Here is a 26,705-nt window from a genome sequence, read left to right on the forward strand (position 1 = left end):
AATTGTGTGTTTTCCATGAAAAGTCACACTTTTATTTACCACCATAAGTTGTAAAATGAATAGAAAATATAGCTGCAAGCAGCCACATGCTAAGAGATTGATGTTATGTTGGAGAGATGGTCATAACTTGTGCTGACCTTGAAATTTTTAAATGACCTTCAATGGGGCATCCAACAGTGTGATCAGGCATTGGAATTTTGTTTCTAACCAAAACACATGAGATATGAGCCAAAACATATTTTTACAAATTATAGCGCCCCCTATTGGTCAATTTGCACCAAATTTGGTGCAGAACCTTCTGGAGGGGTGTGGCTTTATGTCATTAAGTTTGGTTGAGATATGTCAAAGGGCTGCCGAGATATGAGCTCACTTCCTGTTTGGCGTCTTCGCCACTAAATTTGATTGGCTGCTGTGCAGTGACAGTTTAATCAATCGCTCCAAAAAATAGACCCTATATGCAGCATAGTCTGAAGATGGTCCATGTTAATTTTCATGAAAAACGGTCAAAATAAAATGTAGAAGTAGCATTTTATTCAATTTTAACAAAATCCAAAATGGCGGAAAATCTACCCAGGCGGCAAATGACGTCATAGGGTGCATTGGAATCGGCTGGGCCCAAGGATTCCAGGGATACCAAGTTTTTGAGAATCGGATGTACGGTTCAAAAGTTATGAGCAAAAATGTATGTCAAACTTTGACCAGTTGGTGGCGCTAGCAAGTTTGAGGTGGCAACATGAAATTTACTAAGAATCATGAAACTGTCCAGAATCAGTGTGCTAAATTTCATAACTTTTTACCATATGGTTCTATAGGCTGCCATAGACATCCTATACGGAAGAAAGATGCTTGAAATAATAATAATAAGAAGAAGAAGAAACCATAGAAACACTAGAGGTGCCTGCAGCTCCGCTGCTTGGCCCCTAAATATAGTCAAGACATTTTCCTGGCCATTTTGAGCATTTAATCGACCCCACAAATGTGATGCTCCAGAAACTCAATCTGCTCAAAGGAAGGTCAGTTTTATAGCTTCTCTAAAGAGCTAAACTGTTTTCAGCTGTGCTAACATGATTGTACAAGGGTTTTCTAATCATCCATTAGCCTTCTGAGGCAATGAGCAAACACATTGTACCATTAGAACACTGGAGTGAGAGTTGCTGGAAATGGGCCTCTATGCACCTAGGTAGATATTGCACCAAAAACCAGACATTTGCAGCTAGAATAGTCATTTACCACATTAGCAATGTATAGAGTGTATTTCTGATTAGTTTAAAGTGATCTTCATTGAAAAGAACAGTGCTTTTCTTTCAAAAATAAGGACATTTCAAAGTGACCCCAAACTTTTGAACGCTAGTGTATAATATGTCCATTTTCTAATAATTAAGCCGTTTTTTCAATATTTGATTTGTAATATCTCAAGAACAGATAAACATATTTTAATTCTCATCTCATTTCATTATCTCTAGCCGCTTTATCCTGTTCTACAGGGTCACAGGCAAGCTGGAGCCTATCCCAGCTGACTACGGGCGAAAGGCGGGGTACACCCTGGACAAGTCGCCAGGTCATCACAGGGCTGACACATAGACACAGACAACCATTCACACTCACATTCACACCTACAGTCAATTTAGAGTCACCAGTTAACCTAACCTGCATGTCTTTGGACTGTGGGGGAAACCGGAGCACCCGGAGGAAACCCACGCGGACACGGGGAGAACATGCAAACTCCACACAGAAAGGCCCTCGCCGGCCACGGGGCTCGAACCCGGACCTTCTTGCTGTGAGGCGACAGCGCTAACCACTACACCACCGTGCCACCCTATTTTAATTCTGTTAAAAGTATTTTCTGCAATCACTTCTGAATTCACTGAAACCAGTTTTAAGCGATTTGAATTTTCACCTGATACAGTATGCCTTGTCAAATGGTGCAGTTCTCGGTCTCGACTTGGATCAATAGTGGACTCGACTCGAAATTTTCTTTAATGACTTGGACTTGACTTGGAATTGAACACTGGGGACTCGAGACTGAACTTGGACTCGAGGTTTAGTGGCTCGACTACAACACTGGCTGATATCCATTTTTTCACCACATACCGGTAGCTTCATAGTTCTCACTCTATCAGAAATAATAACTATAAACATGAAGCACCAAAGACATCAGGAAATTTTAAAGATTGTGAAACTTCTTTCCCTTGTAAGGAAGTGGAGATTGTAGCTAGTATGTCCAGGATTTTTATAACATTTTAAATACTCAAATAGATTTCAGGAGTATTTCATGAAATTACATTAATATTTTTGTTAAATTGTATACTGTGTATTTGTGATGTAAACATTGTATTAATAATATTATGGTATAATTCATTGCCACTTTCTGTTTACATAAATGAAAGATGCCAGAGCTTGTCTAGTGCAGCCAAACAAACTCCCTCCTGTAGATGATTATTTTGCCATGGTAAATTAATTATCATCATCAAACTTGCCTTGGATGCTGACAAAGTTTGATTTAATTTACCTAGTCTTTTCTCCAGTTTTAAGTGATTTTAAATAGGATTTTTGGTCATTAGCACAGCTGGTAGATGTTTTGTTTGGATTCCTGGATGATTATTGAGGATCTTTAAGAACATGCTGGTCATTAAAAAATGTTGCATAAATTTGCTAAAATGGAATGTTAATACCACTTACAACCCCAATTCCAAAAAAGTTGGGATGCTGGGTAAACTATAAATAAAAACAGTGTGATAATTTGCAAATCATGGAAACCCTATATTTCACTGAAAATGGTACAAAGACAACATGAGTGCTGAAACTCAGAAGTTTTATTGTTTTTTTGAAAAATATATGCTTATTTTGAATTTGATGTCAGCAACACGTTTCAAAAAAGTTGGGACAGGGGCATGTTTACCACGGTGTTGCATCACCTCTACTTTTAACAACACTGGGAACTGAGGGGACCAGTTGCTGTAGTTTTGAAAGAGAAATGTTGTCACATTCTTGCCTGATATTCACTTTCAGTTGTTCAACAATTCAGGGTCTCCTTTGTCATATTTTGCGCTTCATAATATGCCAAATGTTTTAAATGGGAGACAGGTCTGGACTGCAGGCAGGCCATCTTAGCACCTTTTACTACGGATCCATGCAGTTTTAATATGTGCAAAAAGCGGTTTGGCATTGTCTCGTTGAAAGAAGGAAGGCCTATCCTGAAAAAGATTGTCTGTATGGCAGCATATTGCTCTGAAACGTGTAAATATCATTCAACATTAATGATGCCTTCCCAAATGTCCAAGCTACTAATGTCATGTGCACTAATGCACCCTCATACCATCAAAGATGCTGGCTTTTGAACTGTGCACTGATGACAAGCTGGATGGTCCCTCTCCTCTTTAGTCTGGAGGACGTGATGTCCGTAATTTCTAAAAAGAATTTCTACTTTTGATTTCTTAACTATTACTGAAAGACTGCAGGCATTTAAAAACAGTCCTTAGAATACTCCTTTCCCATTTGATTTTTTCAGGAACTTCACATCAGTGAAAAGACCAAGCTGATTACACAGCTGAGGGATGCCAAGAACCTCATTGAGCAGCTGGAGCAGGACAAGGTAAGAGGTGTTTCTAGACAGGTGATGGCCTCGTGGGCTCATCAGCACACATCTGTCAGACAGCTGTTCACATGAGCCATGTGTTTGGGAGAACACATGAACTTTTTTGTGATAAAAGTTTGGCACACACATCAGTGCTTGTGACAGTTACTCAGGGACAGAGCTTTGGCCCTGGGTATAGTCCTATTACTCATGACTCTAGTTTGTCTAAGTAAAGCAAACAAAAAGAATGAACATAACTGCTAAAAGCAGTGTTTTTTTTTTTTTTTGCATTTTCAAACAGTTAATTTTTATGTACTACTTGTGTTTAAAATGAGTGTTGGAGTTTAGTTATGCTTTAATTTCTGCTCTGAAGACTTCTCAATGTGATCTGAAGTGATGTGAACGACGCAGGTTGCCTGTGAGATTGGAAGGGTTTATGCTACTGTGGTGGATTTAGTCCTAGGCTGAGCATTAGCCTTCAACCTCTTTTCTGAAGAATAGTGATAATTTGTGTGGGATTGACATGTTTTTCACTGCAACATGATGGAAATGATCCAAATTTCAGATTGTGATACGGTAAATGTTATACTAGGCAATTGCTCTTGTTGTGTATAGCTTTTTACAGTAATGATCTGCCTGTTATGTAGTCAGGAGTATATTATTTTGCTCAATATTACTGAGATCAGTACCTTCACATTAAAAAGGATATTCATTAGTGATTGAGCTTCTGAAGTGAATCAGTTTTTAGGGCCCAAGCTCCGTAGGTGCAAAGACCCTATTGATCTGTAAGGATTTTTTTTCTTCAAGGTTTGACCATTTTTGAAATGATTCCATTTGGCGAAAACTTGAAGTTTGTCACACACATCAGTGCTTGTGACAGTTACTCAGGGACAGGGCTTTGGCCCTGGGTGTAGTCCAATTACTCTAAAGCACCACTATTTGTAACACAGTCTTGTACTCGGCATATAGTTTCACATACACGCACCAAATTAGATACATGTGGGTATCCCTAAGCTGAACACGTTTGTAAGTATGCATTGCTTTCACCATGCCCAGCTTTAGTGAATTACACTGCAACCCCAATATAGTAAATTCTTTTACTACAAACTTTTGCATATAACAAACTAACTTCATGTCCCCCACCTTTAAAGTGCATATCCTGGACCAATTTCGTTTTTTTTTTTTATATGAAAGTACAGTATGTCCCTTTACACACTCATCCAGAAGGGTAATTTTGCACAAGGCCATCTGTCTACAGCAGGAAAAAATAAAATAACAAAACGCGTCTGGAAAAATCCCAAGGGAGTCTGGAGCCAGATTCGTGACTTTACATGCGGAACCGCCAGCAGGCTGCGAGAGCTTGCACGGTTTCGGTGCACAGCCTGTGTAGACCAAGTTTAGCAGCTAGCGATTTTGCATTGAAATATGGAATTGTCACCTGAGCGCAATGTTACTTCACCTTTTGGATGAAGAATATAATGAGATGTCAGAATTATTTCTTACCCTGGCAACAGCCAACTTGGGAATCACTGATTTTCTTGGTCTTTTTCTCGGCTCTGCTTGGGCCTTGGCTTCCAGGTGCCTTGCACGAAGCGCTCCCATTTCTCTCTCATTGTCTGGTCTTTTGGAAAGCGGTGAGTACTAATCCCATCAAGATTGGTGTTGCTACACCCTTCTACGATACATCTGTTAACCATTTTAATAATTGCGTGATAACGTTGAAGAAATTTGCAGAAAACCGCCAGGTCATTTTCTCATAAACAAACCAGCGCTGACATAGAATTCAGAGGGAGGCGTCCCGCACGTGATGTCACAAAAATCAATGTTTGCCAGGAAATCCAAATGCCAAATTTTTTTTTTTTAGAGGCGGACGAATTCGCCTCAAATGGCTTGATTTCAACTGAATTTTTCTGGTATTGCGCAAGGTAAAAAAAATTGCACAAAATGCAAACTGTGACAAATATTTGACCAAAGTTTAATATAAAATTATAATTACATTGATCTTGCTCCTGAATTTACCCGTGATATGCACTTTAATGACCAATGAGTCTGGGTCTTCAAAAAAAAAATCGCTGAGCCATGTGCTCCTCTTCCCACCAGAGACAAACAATAAGTAATCAAATGCTCAGTCAAGTTAACAATGTGTTAACGCCATAAAATAAAGGCAGAACGAGCCTCATTTGGGTGTCAATCACTAACAATTCTTGAAAACAGTGATCAAAGATCGATAAAAGGATGAAGTAACTGCTGACCTCATCGATGATTTGCAACACCTGAATGAATGGAATGGAGAAGATTTAGAAAACGCAGCGAGTCAGTGGGTGGATATTGACAACAATATACTGGTGACTTCCATCATTTCTATAACGGACGAAGAAATCATCACCTCCGTTTGTGATCCTTTAACTCAGTCAGTGAACTGCAATAGTGACTCAGAAGGAGATATTTATGATAAGGAAAATGTACCTAAAGTTAAAGCAGTCCAGGATTTACAGGTTTCTTTGGTAAGTAAAACTGATGGGACACTAGTATTGTACTTTTACTAACTGAAAGTTTACTATATTCGCGTTAATATATGACCTTGTCATGTGCGTGTGCAGCAGCCCGCCTCAAACTGCTACTTGCGTGCATGCTGCAATCAAGCTCATGAGGACTAATTGCCGTGCACCTGTTGCTCATGACTGACGAATATCCTTTTTAATGTGAATCACCTGTGCACACTTAAAAGGACTCTGAAAACACAGACTTTGCAAAGTATACGTGCTGTACCTTGTCTCTGTATTACCCTTCTGGTTTTGGATCTGTTTGCCTGCCTGTTTGTAAATAAACGCACGTTCTGCAGTTACATCCGTCCGTCTGCCTCCTTTACATGACATACAGAAAAGAGTGACTTATTTCCTAGACTTCATAAATATGTAAGTGAATTAAGCGTGACTATAAATTAAACAGGGCAGCACGGTGGTGTAGTGGTTAGCGCTGTCGCCTCACAGCAAGAAGGTCTGGGTTTGAGCCCCGTGGCCAGCGAGGGCCTTTCTGTGCAGAGTTTGCATGTTCTCCCCGTGTCCATGTGGGTTTCCTCTGGGTGCTCCGGTTTCCCCCACAGTCCAAAGACATGCAGGTTAGGTTAATTGGTGACTCTAAATTGACCGTAGGTGTGAATGAGAGTGTGAATGGTTGTCTGTGTCTATGTGTCAGCCCTGTGATGACCTGGCAACTTGTCCAGGGTGTACCCCGCCTTTCGCCCGTAGTCAGCTGGGATAGGCTCCAGCTTGCCTGTGACCCTGTAGAACAGGATAAAGCGGCTAGAGATGATGAGATAAATTAAACACAATTGGTCTTGTTTTAGATAAGAGTGAGTGGTGTGACAAGTGGGTCCATTTCAGTATTACGAACATTTTGGTAGAACAAACTATTTGGACGTCCCCCAAGGAGTTTGTTATAGTGGGGTTGCCATGTATTTTGGATTTTGTGTGTTTTGCCATGTGTTAAATTTTGAAATTATCCTCCTAGATGGTTTATTGAATTCATGTCAGATTTGGTACACATAATCTCAAGATGTTACTGATGTTCAATTGTGAAAGAATTTTTGATATCCTGCAAGGTGTTGAAATGGTGATATGAATTTGTGTCTCGCTAGGTGAACAGTAAGTGCCTCATACAGTAAATTCTCTGTGCATTGCTTGATATGCTCAAATTTCACAGGTTATTGGTTATGATGGTTAGGATGATATCCACATGCCCAGAGTGACCTGGTATTGTGCCATCATTTGGCAATAGAACGATTGATTTTTTTTTTCACCCATCTTGGTTATTCTCCTCCTAGACGGCTCCTCGGGTTTCTGGTCTCCTGATTTTATATTGTGAAGGGCGTTTTGATATGTTTAACGGTGTGGCCCAGGGGACAGGATGAATTTGTGCATCTTTTAACACATTTTTCAAGTCAAGTCATTTAATTAATCTGATGACTAACTGGATTTCAATCAATCTTTGAATGAGTAGCTTGGGGGTTGGTCTAGACATGCTAACATCATGTCCTATGTGACAGCATCGTTTATAGCATGCTGTTTACAGCAGTGTTGCTAATTCACTGGTCTAATTTACCGGCTAATTAAAAACAAACTCTTTTAACCCTGTCAAGATGATGGACGCGCCATTTCCACAAAATAAGGCAGGGCTAACTATTGGTAAATCAACTCAGTTTATTTGTATAGCGCTTTTAACAACAGCAACTTTTCAGAAAAATTAATACTTTAAACTGGGGCTGTCAATCGATTAAAATATTTAATCACGATTACTCACAGTATCCATAGTTAACTAACGATTAATCGCGATTAATTGCAAATTTTATCACACATTTATCTGTTCTAAATGTACCTTAAAAGGGATACTTTTCAAGTTTTTGGGGAATGGGAGTGGACAAATATGCTTGCTCTATGCAAGTGTATGTGGCCAGGTCAGGAAGGATAAAACTGGACACAGCAAAAAATAAAAAAAAATGGTGGGTATTTTATTACCCCACTGCATTTAAAAAAAAGCAGCATTAACTTTTTATAATTTTGAGGATTTGGCACAATTCACTGTGAACAAAACTGTCACATTACATAGCATTTAGCAGACATTCTTATCCAGAGCAACGTACAAGAAGTGCAAAAGTCAGGCACACAAAGTGCTGAACTTCTAGACCAGAAAGTTCTAGTGCCTACTGTACAAGTGACAGAATAATATTTACTGTAATATTCTGTATAGGAGCTAGGAGCTATGTTGTCGGGGGCATTATGCCCCTGTTAGGGTTTCCCAAGGCAGACAGGTCCTAGGTGACAGGCCAGACCAAGAGCAGTTCACCAAAAAACCCCTATGGAGAAAAAATCCAGGACCGTGACGTCGCCCGGTAGGACGCAGCTGGGGCCCCACCCTGGAGCCAGGCCCGGGGTTGGGGCTCGTATGCGAGCGCTTGGTGGCCGGGCCTTTGCCCATGGGGCCCGGCCGGGCTCAGCCCGAAGAGGTGACATGGGCCCGACCTCCTGTGGGTTCACCACCCACAGAGGTAGCAGTAGGGGTTTGGTGCAGTGTGGATTGGGTGGCAGTCGAAGGCAGGGGCCTCGACGACCTGATCCCCGGACACAGCGGCTGGCTGTTGGGACATGGAATGTCACTTCGCTGGGGGGGAAGGAGCCTGAGCTTGTGCGGGAGGTTGAGAGGTACCGGCTAGAGATAGTCGGGCTCACCTCCACGCACAGCTTGGGCTCTGGAACCCAGCTCCTCGAGAGGGGCTGGACTTTCCACTTCTCTGGAGTCGCCTGTGGTGAGCGGCGGCGGGCTGGTGTGGGCTTCCTTATAGCTCCCCAGCTCAGCCGCCATGTGTTGGAGTTTACCCCAGTGAACGAGAGGGTCGCCTATCTGCGCCTTCGGATTGGGGAGAGGGCTCTTGCTGTTGTTTGTGCCTACGGGCCAAATAGCAGTATAGAGTATCCAGCCTTCTTGGAGTCCCTGGGAGAGGTACTGAGGGGTGCTCAGACTGGGGACTCCATTGTGCTACTGGGGGACTTCAATGCTCACGTGGGCGATGACAGTGACACCTGGAGGGGCGTGGTTGGGAGGAACGGCCTCCCCGATCTGAACCCAAGTGGTGTTTTGTTATTGGACTTCTGTGCTAGTCACAGTTTGTCCATAACGAACACCATGTTCGAGCATAGGGGTGTCCATAAGTGCACGTGGCACCAGGACACCTTAGGTCGGAGGTCGATGATCGACTTTGTAGTCGTGTCATCTGATCTCCGACCCTATGTCTTGGACACTCGGGTGAAGAGAGGGGCTGAGTTGTCAACTGATCACCACCTGGTGGTGAGTTGGATCCACTGGCGGAGGAGGAAGCTGGACAGACCTGGCAGGCCCAAACGTATGGTGAGGGTCTGCTGGGAACGTCTGGCCGAGCACTCTGTTGGGGAGGTCTTTAACTCCCACCTCCGGGAGAGCTTTTCCCAGCTTCCGAGGGAGGCGGGGGACATTGAGTCTGAGTGGACCATGTTCTCTACCTCCATTGTGGATGCAGCTGTTCAGAGCTGTGGCCGCAAGGTCTCCGGTGCCTGTCGTGGCGGCAATCCCCGAACCCGGTGGTGGACACCGGAAGTAAGGGATGCCGTCAAGCTGAAGAAGGAGTCCTATCGGGCCATGTTGACCTCCGGGACTCCTGAGGCAGCCGACGGGTATCGGCAGGCCAGGCGTGCGGCAGCTCGGGCAGTTGCGGAGGCAAAAACTCGGAACTGGGAGGAGTTCGGGGAGGCCATGGAGAAGGACTATCGGTCGGCCTCGAAGAAATTCTGGCAAACCGTCCGGCGCCTCAGGAGGGGGAAGCAGTACTCTGCCAACACTGTTTACAGTGCGGGTGGGGAGCTGTTGACCTCGACTGGGGACATTGTCGGGCGGTGGAAGGAATACTTTGAGGATCTCCTCAATCCCACCGTCATGTCTTCCACTGAGGAGACTGAGGCTGATGACTCAGAGGTGGACTCGTCCATTACCCAAGCCGAAGTCACTGAGGTGGTTTGCAAGCTCCTCGGTGGCAAGGCACCGGGGGTGGATGAGATCCGCCCTGAGTATCTCAAGTCTCTGGATGTTGTGGGGCTGTCTTGGTTGACACGCCTCTGCAACATCGCGTGGCGGTCGGGGACAGTGCCTCTGGAGTGGCAGACTGGGGTGGTGGTCCCTCTTTTTAAGAAAGGGGACCGGAGAGTGTGCTCCAATTATAGGGGAATCACACTTCTCAGCCTCCCAGGGAAAGTTTACTCCAGGGTACTGGAGAGGAGAATTCGACCAATAGTCGAACCTCGGATCCAGGAGGAACAATGCGGTTTTCGTCCTGGTCGCGGAACACTGGACCAGCTCTATACCCTTCATAGGGTGCTCGAGGGTTCATGGGAGTTTGCCCAACCAGTCCACATGTGCTTTGTGGATCTGGAGAAGGCATTCGACCGTGTCCCCCGTGGTATTCTGTGGGGGGTGCTTCGGGAGTATGGGGTTCGGGGCTCTTTGCTAAGGGCTGTCCAGTCCCTGTACGAACGGAGCAGGAGTCTGGTTCGCATTGCCGGCAGTAAGTCAGACCTGTTCCCAGTGCATGTTGGACTCCGTCAGGGCTGCCCTTTGTCACCGGTTCTGTTCATAATTTTTATGGACAGAATTTCTAGGCGCAGCCAGGGGCCGGAAGGAATCCTGTTTGGGAACCACAGGATTTCATCTCTGCTTTTTGCGGATGATGTTGTCCTGTTGGCTTCTTCAAACCAGGACCTTCAGCATGCACTGGAGCGGTTTGCAGTCGAGTGTGAAGCGGCTGGGATGAGAATCAGCACCTCCAAGTCCGAGGCCATGGTTCTCGACCGGAAAAGGGTGGCTTGCCCTCTCCAGGTTGGTGGAGAAGTCCTGCCTCAAGTGGAGGAGTTTAAGTATCTCGGGATCTTGTTCATGAGTGAGGGAAGGATGGAGCGTGAGATCGACAGGCGGATCGGTGCAGCCTCCGCAGTGATGCGGTCGCTTTACCGGTCCGTCGTGGTGAAGAAGGAGCTGAGCCAAAAGGCGAAGCTCTCAATTTACCGGTCGATCTACGTTCCGACTCTCACCTATGGTCATGAGCTTTGGGTAATGACAGAAAGAACAAGATCGCGGATACAAGCGGCTGAAATGAGTTTCCTTCGCAGGGTGGCTGGGCGCTCCCTTAGAGATAGGGTGAGAAGCACAGTCACTCGGGAGGAGCTCGGAGTAGAGCCGCTGCTCCTCCACATCGAGAGGAACCAGCTGAGGTGGCTCGGGCATCTTTTTCGGATGCCTCCTGGACGCCTCCCTGGGGAGGTGTTCCAGGCATGTCCCCCCGGGAGGAGGCCCCGGGGAAGACCCAGGACACGCTGGAGGGACTATGTCTCTCGGCTGGCCTGGGAACGCCTCGGTGTTCTTCCCGAGGAGCTGGCCGAGGTGTCTGGGGAAAGGGAAGTTTGGGCTTCCATGCTTAGACTGCTGCCTCCGCGACCCGGTCCTGGATAAGCGGAAGAAGACGAGACGAGACGAGATATTCTGTTGAAGTACCAATGCTCAGCAAACAGCCAAAGAAACAAACCAACCATACAAATGAACTGACAAAGTACAACTAAATAGAGAAAAATAAAACTCGAGGGCTAACCCCAGGCTACACCGTATGCAGCCTGGGTTGGTCTAGACCGAAATGCAGTTACACAGTGGGCATGGAGGCAGGGGAGAGGTGCAGCCTGAAGAGGTGTAATCTTCAGTCTGTGCTTGAAGGCAGTCAGGGAGTCAGCATTTCTGACCTCAGTGTGGAAGATCATTTCACCAATGGGGAGCCAGGATAGACAGCAGTCTTGAGTGGGCTGGGTAAGAGCGGAGAGGAGGAGGGGCCAAGTGACCAGTAGTAGCGGAGCATAGAGATCTGGCTGGCATGTAGGGGTGGGCTCTGGAGGTATGCTGGCTCTAACCACTTGACAGCCTAGTAAGCTTAGCAACAATTTGATATGAACTGTGATAGGTAGCCAGTGCAGGTTGGCAAGCAGAGAGGTGACGTGGGAAGAACTAGGGAGGTTGTAGACCAGGCGAGCTGCAGTGTTGTGAATGAGCTGTAAGGGTCTGATGACAGATGCTGGAAGGCCAGCAAGGAGAGCATTGCAGTAGTCCAAGCAGGAGAGGATCAGTGCTTGGACTGATAGTATTATAGTAGTGTAGACTGATATAGTATTTTAATAGTATAGTATTTGATATACTATCCAACGTAGTATTTTCCTCTAGTTCTGTACTTATACACTGAGTGCAGAATTATTAGGCAAGTGAGTATTTTGACCACAACATCCTTTTAATGCATGTTGTCCCACTCCAAGCTGTTTAGGCTTGAAAGCCTACTACCAATTAAGTATATCAGGTGCTGTGCATCTGTGTAATGAGAGGGGGTGTGGTCTAATGACATCAACACCCTATATCAGGTGTGCATAATTATTAGGCAACCTCTTTTCCTCTGGTAAAATGGGTCAGAAGAGAGATCTGACAGACTTTGAAAAGTATAAAATTGTGAGATGTCTTGCAGATGGATGCAGCACTCTTGAAATTGTGAAGATGTTGAAACGTGATCACCGAACAATCAAGCGTTTCATTGCAAATAGTCAACAGGGTCGAAAGAAGCGTGTGGGGAAAAAAAAGGCGCAAAATAACTGCACATGATCTGCGGAAAATCAAGCGTGAAGCTAACAAGCAGCCATTAGCATCCAGTTCTGCCATATTCCAGAGTTGCAACATTCCTGGAGTGTCAAAGAGTACAAGGTGTGCAATACTGAGGGACATGGCCAAGGTAAGGAAGGCTGAAAAATGACCACCACTGAGTAAGGCACACAAGATAAAACGTCAAGACTGGGCCAAGAAATATCTTAAGACTGATTTTTCTAAGGTGCTGTGGTCTGATGAGATGAGAGTGACTCTTGATGGGCCAGATGGATGGGCCTGTGGCTGGATCAGTAATGGACACAGAGCTCCACTCTGACTCAGACGCCAGCAAGGTGGAGGTGGAGTACTGCTATGGGCTGGTATCATCAAAGACGAGCTTGTTGGACCTTTTCGAGTTGAGGATGGACTCAAACTCAACTCCCAGACCTACTGCCAGTTCCTGGAAGAAACCTTCTTCAAGCAGTGGTATAGGAAAAAGTCAGCATCTTTCAAGAAGAACATGATTTTCATGCAGGATAATGCTCCATCTCATGCGTCCAAATACTCCACTGCGTGGCTAGCCAGTAAAGGTCTGAAAGGTGAAAAAAATAATGACATGGCCCCCTTGTTCACCTGATCTAAACCCCATAGAGAACCTGTGGTCCATTATAAAACGTGAGGTCTACAAAGAGGGAAAACAGTACACCCCTCTGAACAGCGTCTGGGAGGCCGTGGTTGCTGCTGCACACAATGTTGGTCGTGAACAGATAAAGAAATTGACAGAATCTATGGATGGAAGGCTTTTGAGTGTCTTCATGAAGAAGGGTGGCTATATTGGTCACTGATTTGTTTTTGTTTTGTGTTTGAATGTCAGATATGTTTATTTGCAAATCTGGAGTTGTCATATCAGTGTACCTGGTGAAAATAAATAAGTGAAATGGCTACATATTTGGTTTTTATTAAGTTGCCTAATAATTCTGCACAGTGAAAGTTACCTGAACACATACATATTCTCCTAAAATGGCCAAAACTAAAAACACCCCACTCTAACTTCCATACATATTCAGCTTTGATATTTATGAGTCTTTTTGTTTGATTGAGAACATAGTTGTTGTTCAATAATAAAACTAATCCTCAAAAATACAACTTGCCTAATAATTCTGCACTCTGTGTAGGGTAGTCACACTAGAGGCGGAATGAGCCAGAATGCCGTCGGAATGAAAATTCTTCGTATATTCCGGGATATTCTAAGTGCATTCTAAAATTTCTGACTGCATTCTGAGTGTATTCCAAACATTCGGGCCCATTCTTGTGGCCGGTCCGAATGTTTTGCTCATGCTCAAAACATTCGAGGTGCATTCAAAGAGGAGAAATATCGAACGGCATTTGAAGTGTATTCTAATTGCATTCTGACTGCATTCTAAATATTCTTACAGCATTCCAATAGCATTTGAAACATTCTGATTGTGTTCGAGGGAAAAATCGAAATGGCAAGCCACTTCAAATCCTGCCCGAATGTACCTCGAATGAGCTGGAATGCCATCGGAATGAAGAAAATTCTTCGTATATTCCGGGATATTCGAGGTACGTTCTAAGTATTTGAGCTGCATTCTCTTTGAATTCTTAGACGTTCGAAAAATATTCGGTGGCAATTCCAGGAGCGTTCTGACTGCATTTGAGGTGAATTCGTACAGCATTCACGGCACCTTCCGACCAGACTTTGGGTGGTATTTGGGCAGCAATCGAACTGCACTCGTACGGCATTTGAAGTGCATTCTTAATATTCTTACTGCATTCTAACAGCATTCTAGGTATTCCTACTGTGTTCCAACTACCGTACATTTGAACTGCATTCGAAAGCTAATACACCTGGAATGTGCAAGAATCATTTGAGGCGGGTTCGAAGCGCATTCTAAGTATTCGAACAGCATTCTTACAAAGCTGTAAGAATGTTGGTCAGTTTGAAATTCCTGCCCGAATGTGGCACGAATTTTGAAAAATTGTTCATTCTGGCTGATACTGCTTGATTCCTGCTAATTCCGAATAAGTGTGACGGGGACCTTAACTTCCAGCCTCAAACTATGCAATAAACTAAACAAACTAGGTGATGTGGACTCTGGACAACAGTAGTGGCTATCTTTTTAAATAAAGAAAATAAAAATACAAAACCCAAATAAATACATTGTTAAGCCACACAGCTCATAAAGATGTTATCCAGTAAAAAGGCAATAACTCACTGGTAAATATACAGCACATTCATGAGCAAAAATTGCATTTATAAACACTAACAACTCTCAAATTTCTCTGAATAAAACAAACTGTCATGCCGATGTGCAGCCTGCGCAATTAGACACACACACACACACCTGGACCTTAACATGTCGTCTTTTCTCCCTTCTGAACCATCAAAAGCATATTAAAAATACACACATTTTATGTAAACAGTCTGAATGCAACAAAATAAGTTGATTTCTGTACATAAGTGCACTTTATCATGACTTGCGCCACTCAGCAACTCTCTGTCACTTCCTGATTTCCCAAACTATGGGGGAGGGGGCACAGAACGTGCATGTGTTGATCACATGTCAAAAAAAATTGTGGCCTTAAAAAGAATTTGCGTTAACACATTATCGTGTTAACTTCGACAGCCCTACTTTAAACATATGAACTAGTGTACAACCCCGATTCCAAAAAAGTTGGGACAAAGTACGAATTGTAAATAAATACGGAATACAATAATTTACACATCTCAAAAACTGATATTGTATTCACAATAGAACCTAGACAACATATCAAATGTCGAAAGTGAGACATTTTGAAATTTCATGCCAAATATTGGCTCATTTGAAATTTCATGACAGCAACATGTGTCAAAAAAGTTGGGACAGGGGCAATAAGAGGCTGGAAAAGTTAAAGGTACAAAAAAGGAACAGCTGGAGGACCAAATTGCAACTCATTAGGTCAATTGGCAATAGGTCATTAACATGACTGGGTATAAAAAGAGCATCTTGGAGTGGCAGCGGCTCTCAGAAGTAAAGGTGGGAAGAAGATCACCAATCCCCCTAATTCTGCGCCGACAAATAGTGGAGCAATATCAGAAAGGAGTTTGACAGTGTAAAATTGCAAAGAGTTTGAACATATCATCTACAGTGCATAATATCATCAAAAGATTCAGAGAACCTGGAAGAATCTCTGTGCATAAGGGTCAAGGCCGGAAAACCATACTGGGTGCCCGTGATCTTCGGGCCCTTAGACGGCACTGTATCACATACAGGCATGCTTCTGGATTGGAAATCACAAAATGGGCTCAGGAATATTTCCAGAGAACATTATCTGTGAACACAATTCACCGTGCCATCTGCCGTTGCCAGCTAAAACTCTATAGTTCAAAGAAGAAGCTGTATCTAAACGTGATCCAGAAGCGCAGATGTCTTCTCTGGGCCAAGGCTCATTTAAAATGGACTGTGGCAAAGTGGAAAACTGTTCTGTGGTCAGACGAATCAAAATTTGAAGTTCTTTAAGGAAATCAGGGACACCGTGTCATTCGGACTAAAGAGGAGAAGGATGACCCAAGTTGTTATCAGCGCTCAGTTCAGAAGCCTGCATCTCTGATGGTATGGGGTTGCATTAGTGCATGTGGCATGGGCAGCTTACACATCTGGAAAGACACCATTAATGCTGAAAGGTATATCCAGGTTCTAGAGCAGCATATGCTCCCATCCAGACGACGTCTCTTTCAGGGAAGACCTTGCATTTTCCAACATGACAATGCCAAACCACATACTGCATCAACTGAGCTAATTTTATCCCTAATCCATGTCCAGTGAGCAAGCCTGTGGCGACAGTGGCAAGGAATAACTCCATCAGACGACATGAAGAAACCTCGAGAGGAACCAGACTCAAAAGGGAACTTATCCTCATTTGGGTGATAACAGACAACGTGATTATAAAATTTAACAGTTTTAATATGAAGTCTGTTTCGTTGATGTTATAAACTCTTCATTAATGGAAACTTGAGTGCAAAACTGTTCATGACAACTGCAGTCCAAAAGTTAGCAAGTCAACTGTAGTCCTCAGCCATAAAAGCATTACTGTAAGTGTCCAGAGCGTCTTCCAAGTGTGACTTTCAACTGTCCATATGGGGCCGTCTTTCACAGGAGCGATGTGTTGAGACTCCAGCCAGACATGGGGCATCAGGATGGATCAGGCAGGTCTGAGGAGCAGAAGAGGCCAGCGTCTCGATCTCAGCATTGACATGTAACTCAGAGTGTGGGGGAGAAAAAGAGAGAGCGAAAACATGGGTTGTTGGGTATGCCCAATGTCACCTGATGAGTAGGAACAGTATACATTTTGTGCTGAGTGCAAGCAGGGACTCCGGCAAAACTATGACAACATAACTAAAAGGGGAGCACCAGAAAGTAAAATGGGCATGAGGGCGCCCCAGGACATAAAGCAGTCAGCCACTACACCGTCAACAAGAGTGAGTAAGTGAGTGGGGGACTGACAGCATCCATACATCCATCCCAGTTTACCAAAACACACTCTATGTCTGAGGACCCTCCAGATCTACTCCTTTACTCCAGGTGTCTGACATCTGAGATCTTATTCTCAAGCACTATTCCACTACTGAATGGTTACAGAAAATTCCCCAATAACCATAAGCATTATACAAAATTTTTTTGTGGTTGTGTATACTGAACTAGACCAAGAGATGCATGGTATTTTTATACTGTTTTACAGTATAAAATTACTCAAACACAAAATGAAATGTTCTAATATTTTGTGATACTGGATTTCTAATTTTCATGAGCTGTAAGCCATAATCATCAAAATTAAAACAAAAAAGGCTTGAAATATTTGACTTTACATGGAATGAATATATGAAAGTTTACCTTTTTTAATTAAATTACAAAAAATGAAACTTTCACGATATTCTAATTGTTTGAGATGCATTAGTGGTATCTATCTATCTATCTATCTATCTATCTATCTATCTATCTATCTATCTATCTATCTATACGTGTGTGTGTGTGTGTGTATATATATATATATATATATATATATATATATATATATATATATATATATAAAATATGTATGTATACGACTACAAGCCATGTACAATGAGACTGAGAGTGGAATAACTGTTTTATTCTATCCACATTCTCTAGATTTTGAGAAACAGAGCATTATTATTTTTGTTTTTTACAAATTCGATAAATAAGAGCTTTATACAAAACGTCCAACAAATTCATTTCCGCTTAGAATGTAAACAAACCAGCGAAATGACATTGTGTTAGAGCCTGAGCACCATAGATGCAGGCCAAGGTCCTGTACTGAAGATGCTAAAGTCCAATTGTTTTTAGAGTGGTGGTGTTGTAGTTATTTATTTTATTTTTTAACACTCGTTTTTAAGACATTTTAGCACATAAATCATACCGCCAAAAAATCAAAACCTTGCGTAGTGCTTGGGGGGTGGTACTTGAGCTCCATAGTGCCCCTGAACACAGGCATTGGTCAGGATGAAGTTGCTCAGATATGCACAGTATTTAGGATGGTCATTGCTCTCTTCATATCAGACACAGTTCACTTGGTCAACTCCACCCAATAGGAAGCTGGCCATGTGGGATGGATTTTTTTTTAAATATATAAATGTTCAGTGTTTTGAGGGGCGTACAATGGCTAAAAACTCATGAAACGTTCCATCTATTTTTGTCTCAGCACAACTTTTGAGTTGATATTTGTAATAGGCGTGCTTCGTTGTGTTCATAGCGCCCCAATTTAATAGAATTTAAATGCATATTTGATGTTTTTGGAATGCTCGATAACCCAAATTGCACTGGGTTTTGGCATACTCCTCAATATTTGAGGAGTATGCCAAAATTTTGTCAACCTGGAACGGCCATCACTGAACAGAGGTGGGGGTCTAAGGGCCTCTGCATGCTCTTGAGACAAGGCTTTCACAGATAGCTTTTCGCAGACAGTTGTAATTTATTGTTGAGCAGGGAGTAATAGGCGTGTGCGATGTTATTCACCGCCACAACGCAAGGGGGCGCGAAGTCGCGAAATCGCTAGGAGTAGTTGGTGGGTGTGGTTAGTGGAGTGTTTATCCTCTGGTTACTTATAATGACTAGAACTGGAGTCGTATAGATGTACGTACTTCCTCACTTCCTCGATCAACCGCTCTTCGTGCTGCTTCATCTTCGCTCGTGTTTTTAAAAATGGTGGTAGTGAAAACAAACCAAACCGGGAAAGTAGGGAAGTGGAAGTGCTTGTACAGCGGATGTAGAGTGGACCAATGAGAGCCTTCTTGTCTGCGAGGCTTCGGTGGTGGTTACAATTTTTGGGAGGTGTGCGCAGAGCGTCTGCGAAGGGGGGGGGGCTACGCAGACGCCATCTGCGACGCCATCTGCGAGGACTGCGTTGTCAGCATAAATTGGCCTTAAGACATCATTTATCAGCCACCTACAATGCAGTCCTTGGCACACGTCCCAGACAACTGAATGCACACCAAAACCCAGCTGTTTTCAGTGACTCACAGGAGGACAGAGAGCATTCCATTGATCACCTTAACGGGCAATCCATTGATCACCCTAACGACTCTCGAGGCCGGTCACATCCAGCCCCCAGTGACCCACACCAACAGGATGACTCAACGACACCTTATATGAGCTTTTCATCCTTTCGGATGAGAGGTGAAACGTCTTCAAGAATCTTCAAGCAAGTCCAGTTGCTCTCTTTTACTACCCACAGTTACTATGACCTGGATGACTGAGAATCTTCACAGATATCCTCAACATTTGGGAAACTATAATATACAGTGGTGCTTGAAAGTTTGTGAACCCTTTAGAATTTCTATATTTCTGCATAAATATGACCTAAAGCATCATCAGATTTTCGCACAAGTCCTAAAAGTAGATAAAGAGAACCCAGTTAAACAAATGAGACAAAAATATTATACTTGATCATTTATTTATTGAGTAAAATGATCCAATATTACGTATCTGTGAGTGGCAAAAGTATGTGAACCTTTGCTTTCAGTATCTGGTGTGACCCCCTTGTGTAGCAATAACTGCAACTAAACGTTTCCGATAACTGTTGATCAGTCCTGCACACCGGCTTGGAGGAATTTTAGCCCATTCCTCTGTACAGAACAGCTTCAACTCTGGGATGTTGGTGGGTTTCCTCACATGAACTGCTCACTTCAGGTCCTTCCACAACATTTCGATTGAATTAAGGTCAGGACTTTGACTTAGCCATTCCAAAACATTAACTTTATTATTCTTTCACCATTCTTTGGTAGAATGACTTGTGTGCTTAGGGTCGTTGTCTTACTGTATGACCCACCTTCTCTTGAGATTCAGTTCATGGACAGATGTCCTGACATTTTCCTTTAGAATTTGCTGGTATAATTCAGAATTCATTATTCCATCAATGATGGCAAGCTGTCCTGGCCCAGATGCAGCAAAACAGGCCCAAACCATTATAACTACCACCACCATGTTTCACAGATGGGATAAGGTTCTTATGCTGGAATGCAGTGTTTTCCTTTCTCAAAACATAACGCTTCTCATTTAAAGCAAAAAGTTCTATTTTGGTCTCATCCATCCACAAAACATTTTTCCAATAGCCTTCTGGCTTGTCCACATGATCTTTAGCAAACTGCAGACGAGCAGCGATGTTCTTTTTGAATGCAGTGGTTCCTTGCAACCCTGCCATGCACACCATTTGTTGTTCAGTGTTCTCCTGATGGTGGACTCATGAACATTAGCCAATGTGAGAGAGGCCTTAAGTTGCTTAGAAGTTACTCTGGGGTCCTTCGTGACCTCGCCGACTATTACACACCTTGCTCTTGGAGTGATCTTTGTTGGTCGACCACTCCTGGGGAGGGTAACAATGGTCTTGAATTTCCTCCATTTGTACACAATCCGTCTGACTGTGGATTGGTGGAGTCCAAACTCTTTAGAGATGGTTTTGTAACCTTTTCCAGCCTGATGAGCATCAACAACGCTTTTTCTGAGGTCCTCAGAAATCTCCTTTGTTCATGCCATGATACACTTCCACAAACATGTGTTGTGAAGATCAGACTTTGATAGATCCCTGTTCTTTAAATAAAACAGGGTGCCCACTCACACCTGATTGTCATCCCATTGATTGAAAACACCTGACTCTGATTTCACCTTCAAATTAACTGCTAATCCTAGAGGTTCACATACTTTTGCCACTCACAGATATTGGATCATTTTCCTCAATAAATAAATGACCACGTATAATATTTTTGTCTCATTTGTTTAACTGGGTTCTCTTTATCTACTTTTAGGACTTGTGTGAAAATCTGATGATCTTTTTATGTCATATTTATGCAGAAATATATAGAAAATTCTAAAGGGTTCATAAACTTTCAAGCACCACTATATTAATATATAATATATATTATATAATAATATAAATATTCAAGTGTGTATGTACACTACCGTTCAAAAGTTTGGGGTCACTTTGAAATTTCCTTATTTTTGAAAGTGCAATATCTACATAGGTGTATAGTGGCCCATTTCCAGCAACTATCACTCCAGTGTTCTAATGGTATAATGTGTTTGCTCATTGCCTCAGAAGGCTACTGGATGATTAGAAAACCCTTGTACAATCATGTTAGCACAGCTGAAAACAGTTTAGCTCTTTAGAGAAGCTATAAAACTGACCTTCCTTTGAGCAGATTGAGTTTCTGGAGCATCACATTTGTGGGGTCGATTAAATGCTCAAAATGGCCAGAAAAATGTCTTGACTATATTTTCTATTCATTTTACAACTGATGGTGGTGGTAAATAAAAGTGTGACTTTTCATGGAAAACACAAAATTGTCTGGGTGACCCCAAACTTTTGAACGGTAGTATGTGTGTGGGGGGGAAAAAAAAAATATATATATATATATATATATATATATATATATAAACGTGTGTGTATACAGTGCATATAAAAAGTGTACACACCCTGTTAAAATGATAGGTTTTTCTGATGTAAAATAAAATGAGACCACGATAAATAATTTCAAAATTTTTCCCACCTTTAATGTGACCTATAACCTGTACAATTCAATTGAAAAACAAACAAATTTGTTAGGGGGAAAAACATGAAAAATAAAAAACTTACAATAAGCTGGATTCATAAGTGTGCACATCCTTAAGCTATTACTTTGTTGAAGCACCTTTTGATTTAATTACAGCATTCAGTCTTTTTGAGTAAGAGTCCATCAGCCTGCTTGGCAATATTTGCCCACTCTTCCTTACAAGAGCGCTCCAAATCTGCCAGATTGTGAGGGCATCTCTTGTGCACAGCCCTCTTCAGGTCACCCCACAGATTTTCAATTGGATTTAGGTCTGGGCTCTGGCTGGGCCATTGCAAAACATTTTTGGGGTCATTGTCGTGCTGAAAGATGAAATTCATCTTCACCTTTTTAGCAGACACCTGAAGGTTTTGGGCCAAAATTGACAGGTATTTAGAACTGTTCATAATTCCCATCACCTTGACTAAAAGCCCTTGTTCCAGCTGAAGAAAAACAGCCCCAAAACATGATGCTGCCACCACCATGCTTCAGCGTGTGTATGGTGTTCTTTTGGTGATGTGTAGTTTTGTTTTTGCACCAAACATACCTTTTGGAATTGTGGCCAAAAAGTTCAACCTTGGTTTCATCAGACCATAACACATTTTCCCACATGCTTTTGGGAGAGTTGATGTTTTTTTTTTTGCAAAATTTAGCCGGGCCTGGATGTTTTTCTTTGACCCTACCTCATAGTCCGGACATATGGAGAATACGGGAGATTGTTGTCGTGTTGTACACAACCAGTACTTGCCAGAAATTCCTGAAGCTCCTTCAGTGTTGCTGTAGGCATCTTGGCAGCTTCTCTGGACAGTTTTTGTCTTTCAGTATTCATCAATTTTTGAGGGACCTCCAGTTTTCAGTAATGTCACTGTTGTCCCATATTTCCTCCATTTCTTGATGAATGTCTTCACTGTGCTCCATGGTATGTCTAATACCATGGAATTTTTTTTTTGTACCCTTCTCCTGACTGATACCTTTCAACAATGAGATCCCTTTGATGCTTTGTAAGCTCTCTGTGAACTCTGGCTTTTGCTGGAGGATGCAACTGAGTAAATGTCTGAACTTTATTTGGGGTTAATCAGAGTCATTTTAATTGATGGTAGGTGTGTACCCAAAAAGACGAATGCTGTAATTAAATCAAAAGGTGTGTCAACAAAGTGTGTGTGTATATATATATATATATATATATATATATATATATATATATATATATAATGTGTGTGTGTGTGTGTGTATATAAGGGTGTGCACACTTATGCAACCAACTTATTGTACTTTTTTTTTTTAATTTTCTATTTTTTCCCCCTAACAGCTTTGTTTTTCAATTGAATTGTACAGGTTATAGGTCACATTAAAGGTGGGAAAAGTTTTGAAATTATTTATCGTGGTCTCAGGTTTTTCTGATGTAAAAAAAAAACCTATCATTTTTACGGGGTGTGTACACTTTTTATATTATCTCTCTCTCTCTCACACACACACACACACACACACACACACAACAATATACAGTGATGGGCAAAAGTTTACATACCCCAACAGAATGTTTTGTTTCTTGGCTATTTCTAAGAGAAATTGAATGATAATACACAAAAACCTTTATTTCACTTGTGGTTAATGGTTGGCTGAAGCCATTTATTGTCAAGAAAATGTTAACTCTTTTTAAACCATTATGACAACAAAAAAAACTACACAAATGACCCTGATCAAAAGTTTACATACCCCAATTCTTAATACTGTGTATTTCCACCTTTAACATCAATAACAGCTTGAAGTCTTTTGTGATAGTTGTCAGTGAGTCTCTCTATCTTTTCAGATGGTAAAGCTGCCCATTCTTCTTGGCAAAAAGCCTCCAGTTCCTGTAAAGTCTGGGGCTGTCTTGCATGGACTGCACGTTTGAGGTCTCCCCAGAGTGGCTCAATAATGTTGAGGTCAGGAGACTGAGATGGCCACTCTAAGACCTTCACTTTATGCTGTTGTAGCCACTGACAAGTTGATTTGGCCTTGTGTTTTGGATCATTGTCGTGCTGGAATGTCCAAGTGCGTCCTATGGGCAGCTTCCGGGCTGAGGCGTGTAGATTTTCGTCCAGTATTTTTTGATAAGTGACTGCATTCATCCTGCCATTAACTCTTACCAAATTTCCAGTGCCTTTGTAGTTCACACATCCCCAAAACATCAGAGATCCACCACCATGTTTCACTGTGGGAATGGTGTACTTTTCATCATAGGCCTTGTTGATTCCTCGCCAGATGTAGCGTTTAGTGTTGTGCCCAAAAAGTTCAATTTTGGTCTCATCACTCCACACAACTTTTTGCCAGAAGGTTTGGGGTGTGTCTCTGTGCAGTTTGGCATATCGTAGACGGGCTTCTTTGTGGCATTTGCGTAGAAGGGGCTTTCTTCTGGCAATTCTCCCATGCAGCCCATTTCTTCTCAAGAGTCTCCTAATTGTACTCTTTGAAACATCCACATCAACTTGTTTCAGAGAATCTCGAAGTTCACCAGATGTTATTTGGGGCTTCTTCTTTACATCACGCACAATTCTTCTAGCAGTGGTGGGTGAAATTTTTCTTGGTCTACCTGAACGGGCTTTGGTGTCTACAGAGCCCCTGACTTTCCACTTCTTGATTATTGTTTGAACAGTGCTGACTGACATTTTTAATTGCTTTGATATTTTCTTATATCCCTTCCCTGATTTATAAAGTTCAACTACCTTTTCACGCAGGTCCTTTGACAATTCCTTTGATTTTCCCATGGCTCAATCTCAAAGATGACGCGCAGCACTGGATGAGGGATAAAAGGTTCTCTCAAAAGTCCAGCAATTTACTGACTTTTATTTTCACCCACTAATTAGAAGAAAACAGATCACAGGTGAAGGTAGTTGCCTTTAATTGCCATTCAGTCCTGTTTATGTCAAATTGTGTACAGGTTTTCAGGCCAATTCACAGGGGTATGTAAACTTTTGATCAGGGTCATTTAGGTAGTTTTTGTTGTTTTCAAAGAGTAAACGCAGTAATGAATGCAATAAATAGCTTCAGCCAACCATTAACCACAAGTGAAATAAAGGTTTTTGTGTATTATCATTCAATTTCTTTTAGAAATAGGCAAGAAACGAAACATTCTGTTGGGGTATGTAAACTTTTGCCCACCACTGTAACTCTTTGGGCATTTGCCTTGGCTGTGGCCGGTGAATGAATGATTTTATCACTATGGTTGCCAGTGTTAATCAGATATTCATGAATTTTGGTTGGGACGTTTGTCGTCATTATGTCAGACAAAAGTTCCACCCAGCAGGAAGTTGGACTCTTGAATTTTTTTGCTGTGGGTTGTGTTTTGGGTTTTTTTGTTTACTTTTTTTAATTATTTATTTTTTTAAATAAAATTTTTTTATGTCCTGTTTCATACTGTCTGGACAGTTCATTGGATTTCCTTGAAATTTGGTTGGTATAAACTCCAGACATATGTAGTGATAATTTGCAAATTTATAATGGATCTCAAACACTGTCATAATAGCGGGCAGTTGACTTGCTTGAGACGCAATACTAAACCGGATTCAAATGTAATCTTGTCAGGACATAGTTGCTTTGTCATTCATTAAATTTGGCAGGAGCATAAGTGTCATCAAGTCAGCCATTTTGAATTTTTTGCTGTTTTTTGCATGATGTTATTACATTACAGTGCCTTGAAAAAGTATTCATACCCCTTGAACTTTTTCACATTTTTCCACCTTACAATCACGAACTTAAAAGTTTTTTACTGAGATTTTATGTAATAGACCAACACAGAGTAGTACATAATTGTGAAGTGAAACGAAAATGATAAATGGTCTTCAAAATTTTAAACAAATAAAAATCTGAAAAATGTGATGTGCATTAGTATTCAGCCCCCCTGCGTCAATACTTTGTAGAGCCACCTTTTGCTGCAATTACAGCTGCAAGTCTTTTGTGGTATGTCTCTACCAGCTTTGCACATCTAGACACTGAAATTTTTGCCCATTCTTCTTTGCAAAATAGCTCAAGCTCAGCCAGATTGGATGGAGAGCGTCTGTGAACAGCAATTTTCAAGTCTTGCCACAGATGCTTAATGGGATTTAGGTCTGGACTTTGACTGGGCCATTCTAACCCATGAATATTCTTTGATCTAAACCATTCCATTGTAGCTCTGGCTGTATGTTTAGGGTCATTGTCTTGCTGGAAGGTGAATCTCCTTCCCAGTCTCAAGTCTTTTGCAGCCTCCAACAGGTTTTCTTCCAGGATTGCCCTGTATTTAGCTCCATCCATCTTCCCATCAACTCTGACCAGCTTCTCTGTCCCTGCTGAAGAAAAGCATCCCCATAGCATGATGCTGCCACCACCATGTTTCACAGTGGGGATGGTGTGTGCAGGATGATGAGCAGTGTTAGTTTTCTGCCACACATAGCGTTTAGGCCAAAAAGTTCAACTTTGGTCTCATCTGACCAAAGCACCTTCTTCCACATGTTTGCTGTGTCCCCTACATGGCTTCTGGCAAACTGCAAACGGGACTTCTTATGCCTGTCTTTCAACAATGGCCAGATTTGTGGAGTGTACGACTTATAGTTGTCCTGTGCACAGATTCTCCCACCTGAGCTGTGGATTTCTGCAGCTCCTCCAGAGTGATCATGGGCCTCTTGGCTGCTTCTCTGACCAGTGCTCTCCTTGCTCGCTCTGTCAGTTTAGGTGGACGGCCATGTCTTGGTAGGTTTGCAGTTGTGCCATACTTTTTCCATTTTTGAATGATGGATTGAACAGTGCTTCTTGAGATGTTCAGAGCTTGGGATATTTTTTTATAACCTAACCCTGCTTTAAACTTCTCCAGACCTTTATCCCTGACCTG

General features: G+C 42.3%; 1 protein-coding gene across 5 annotated transcripts in view; it reads left to right on the forward strand.

Annotated features, from left to right (window-relative positions):
- The window catches only part of golga4 (golgin A4), a 202,165-nt gene that overhangs the window by 107,407 nt on the left and 68,053 nt on the right, over positions 1–26,705 (forward strand). For all 5 annotated transcript variants that reach the window (XM_060925343.1, XM_060925344.1, XM_060925346.1 and 2 more), the window contains one exon: positions 3,509–3,592. In XM_060925343.1, the coding sequence (XP_060781326.1) occupies positions 3,509–3,592 (84 nt within the window). The remainder of the gene's footprint in view (positions 1–3,508; positions 3,593–26,705) is intronic.

This window comes from Neoarius graeffei, chromosome 7 (assembly GCF_027579695.1).
Source record: "Neoarius graeffei isolate fNeoGra1 chromosome 7, fNeoGra1.pri, whole genome shotgun sequence".
NCBI classification, from domain to species: Eukaryota; Metazoa; Chordata; class Actinopteri; order Siluriformes; family Ariidae; genus Neoarius; species Neoarius graeffei.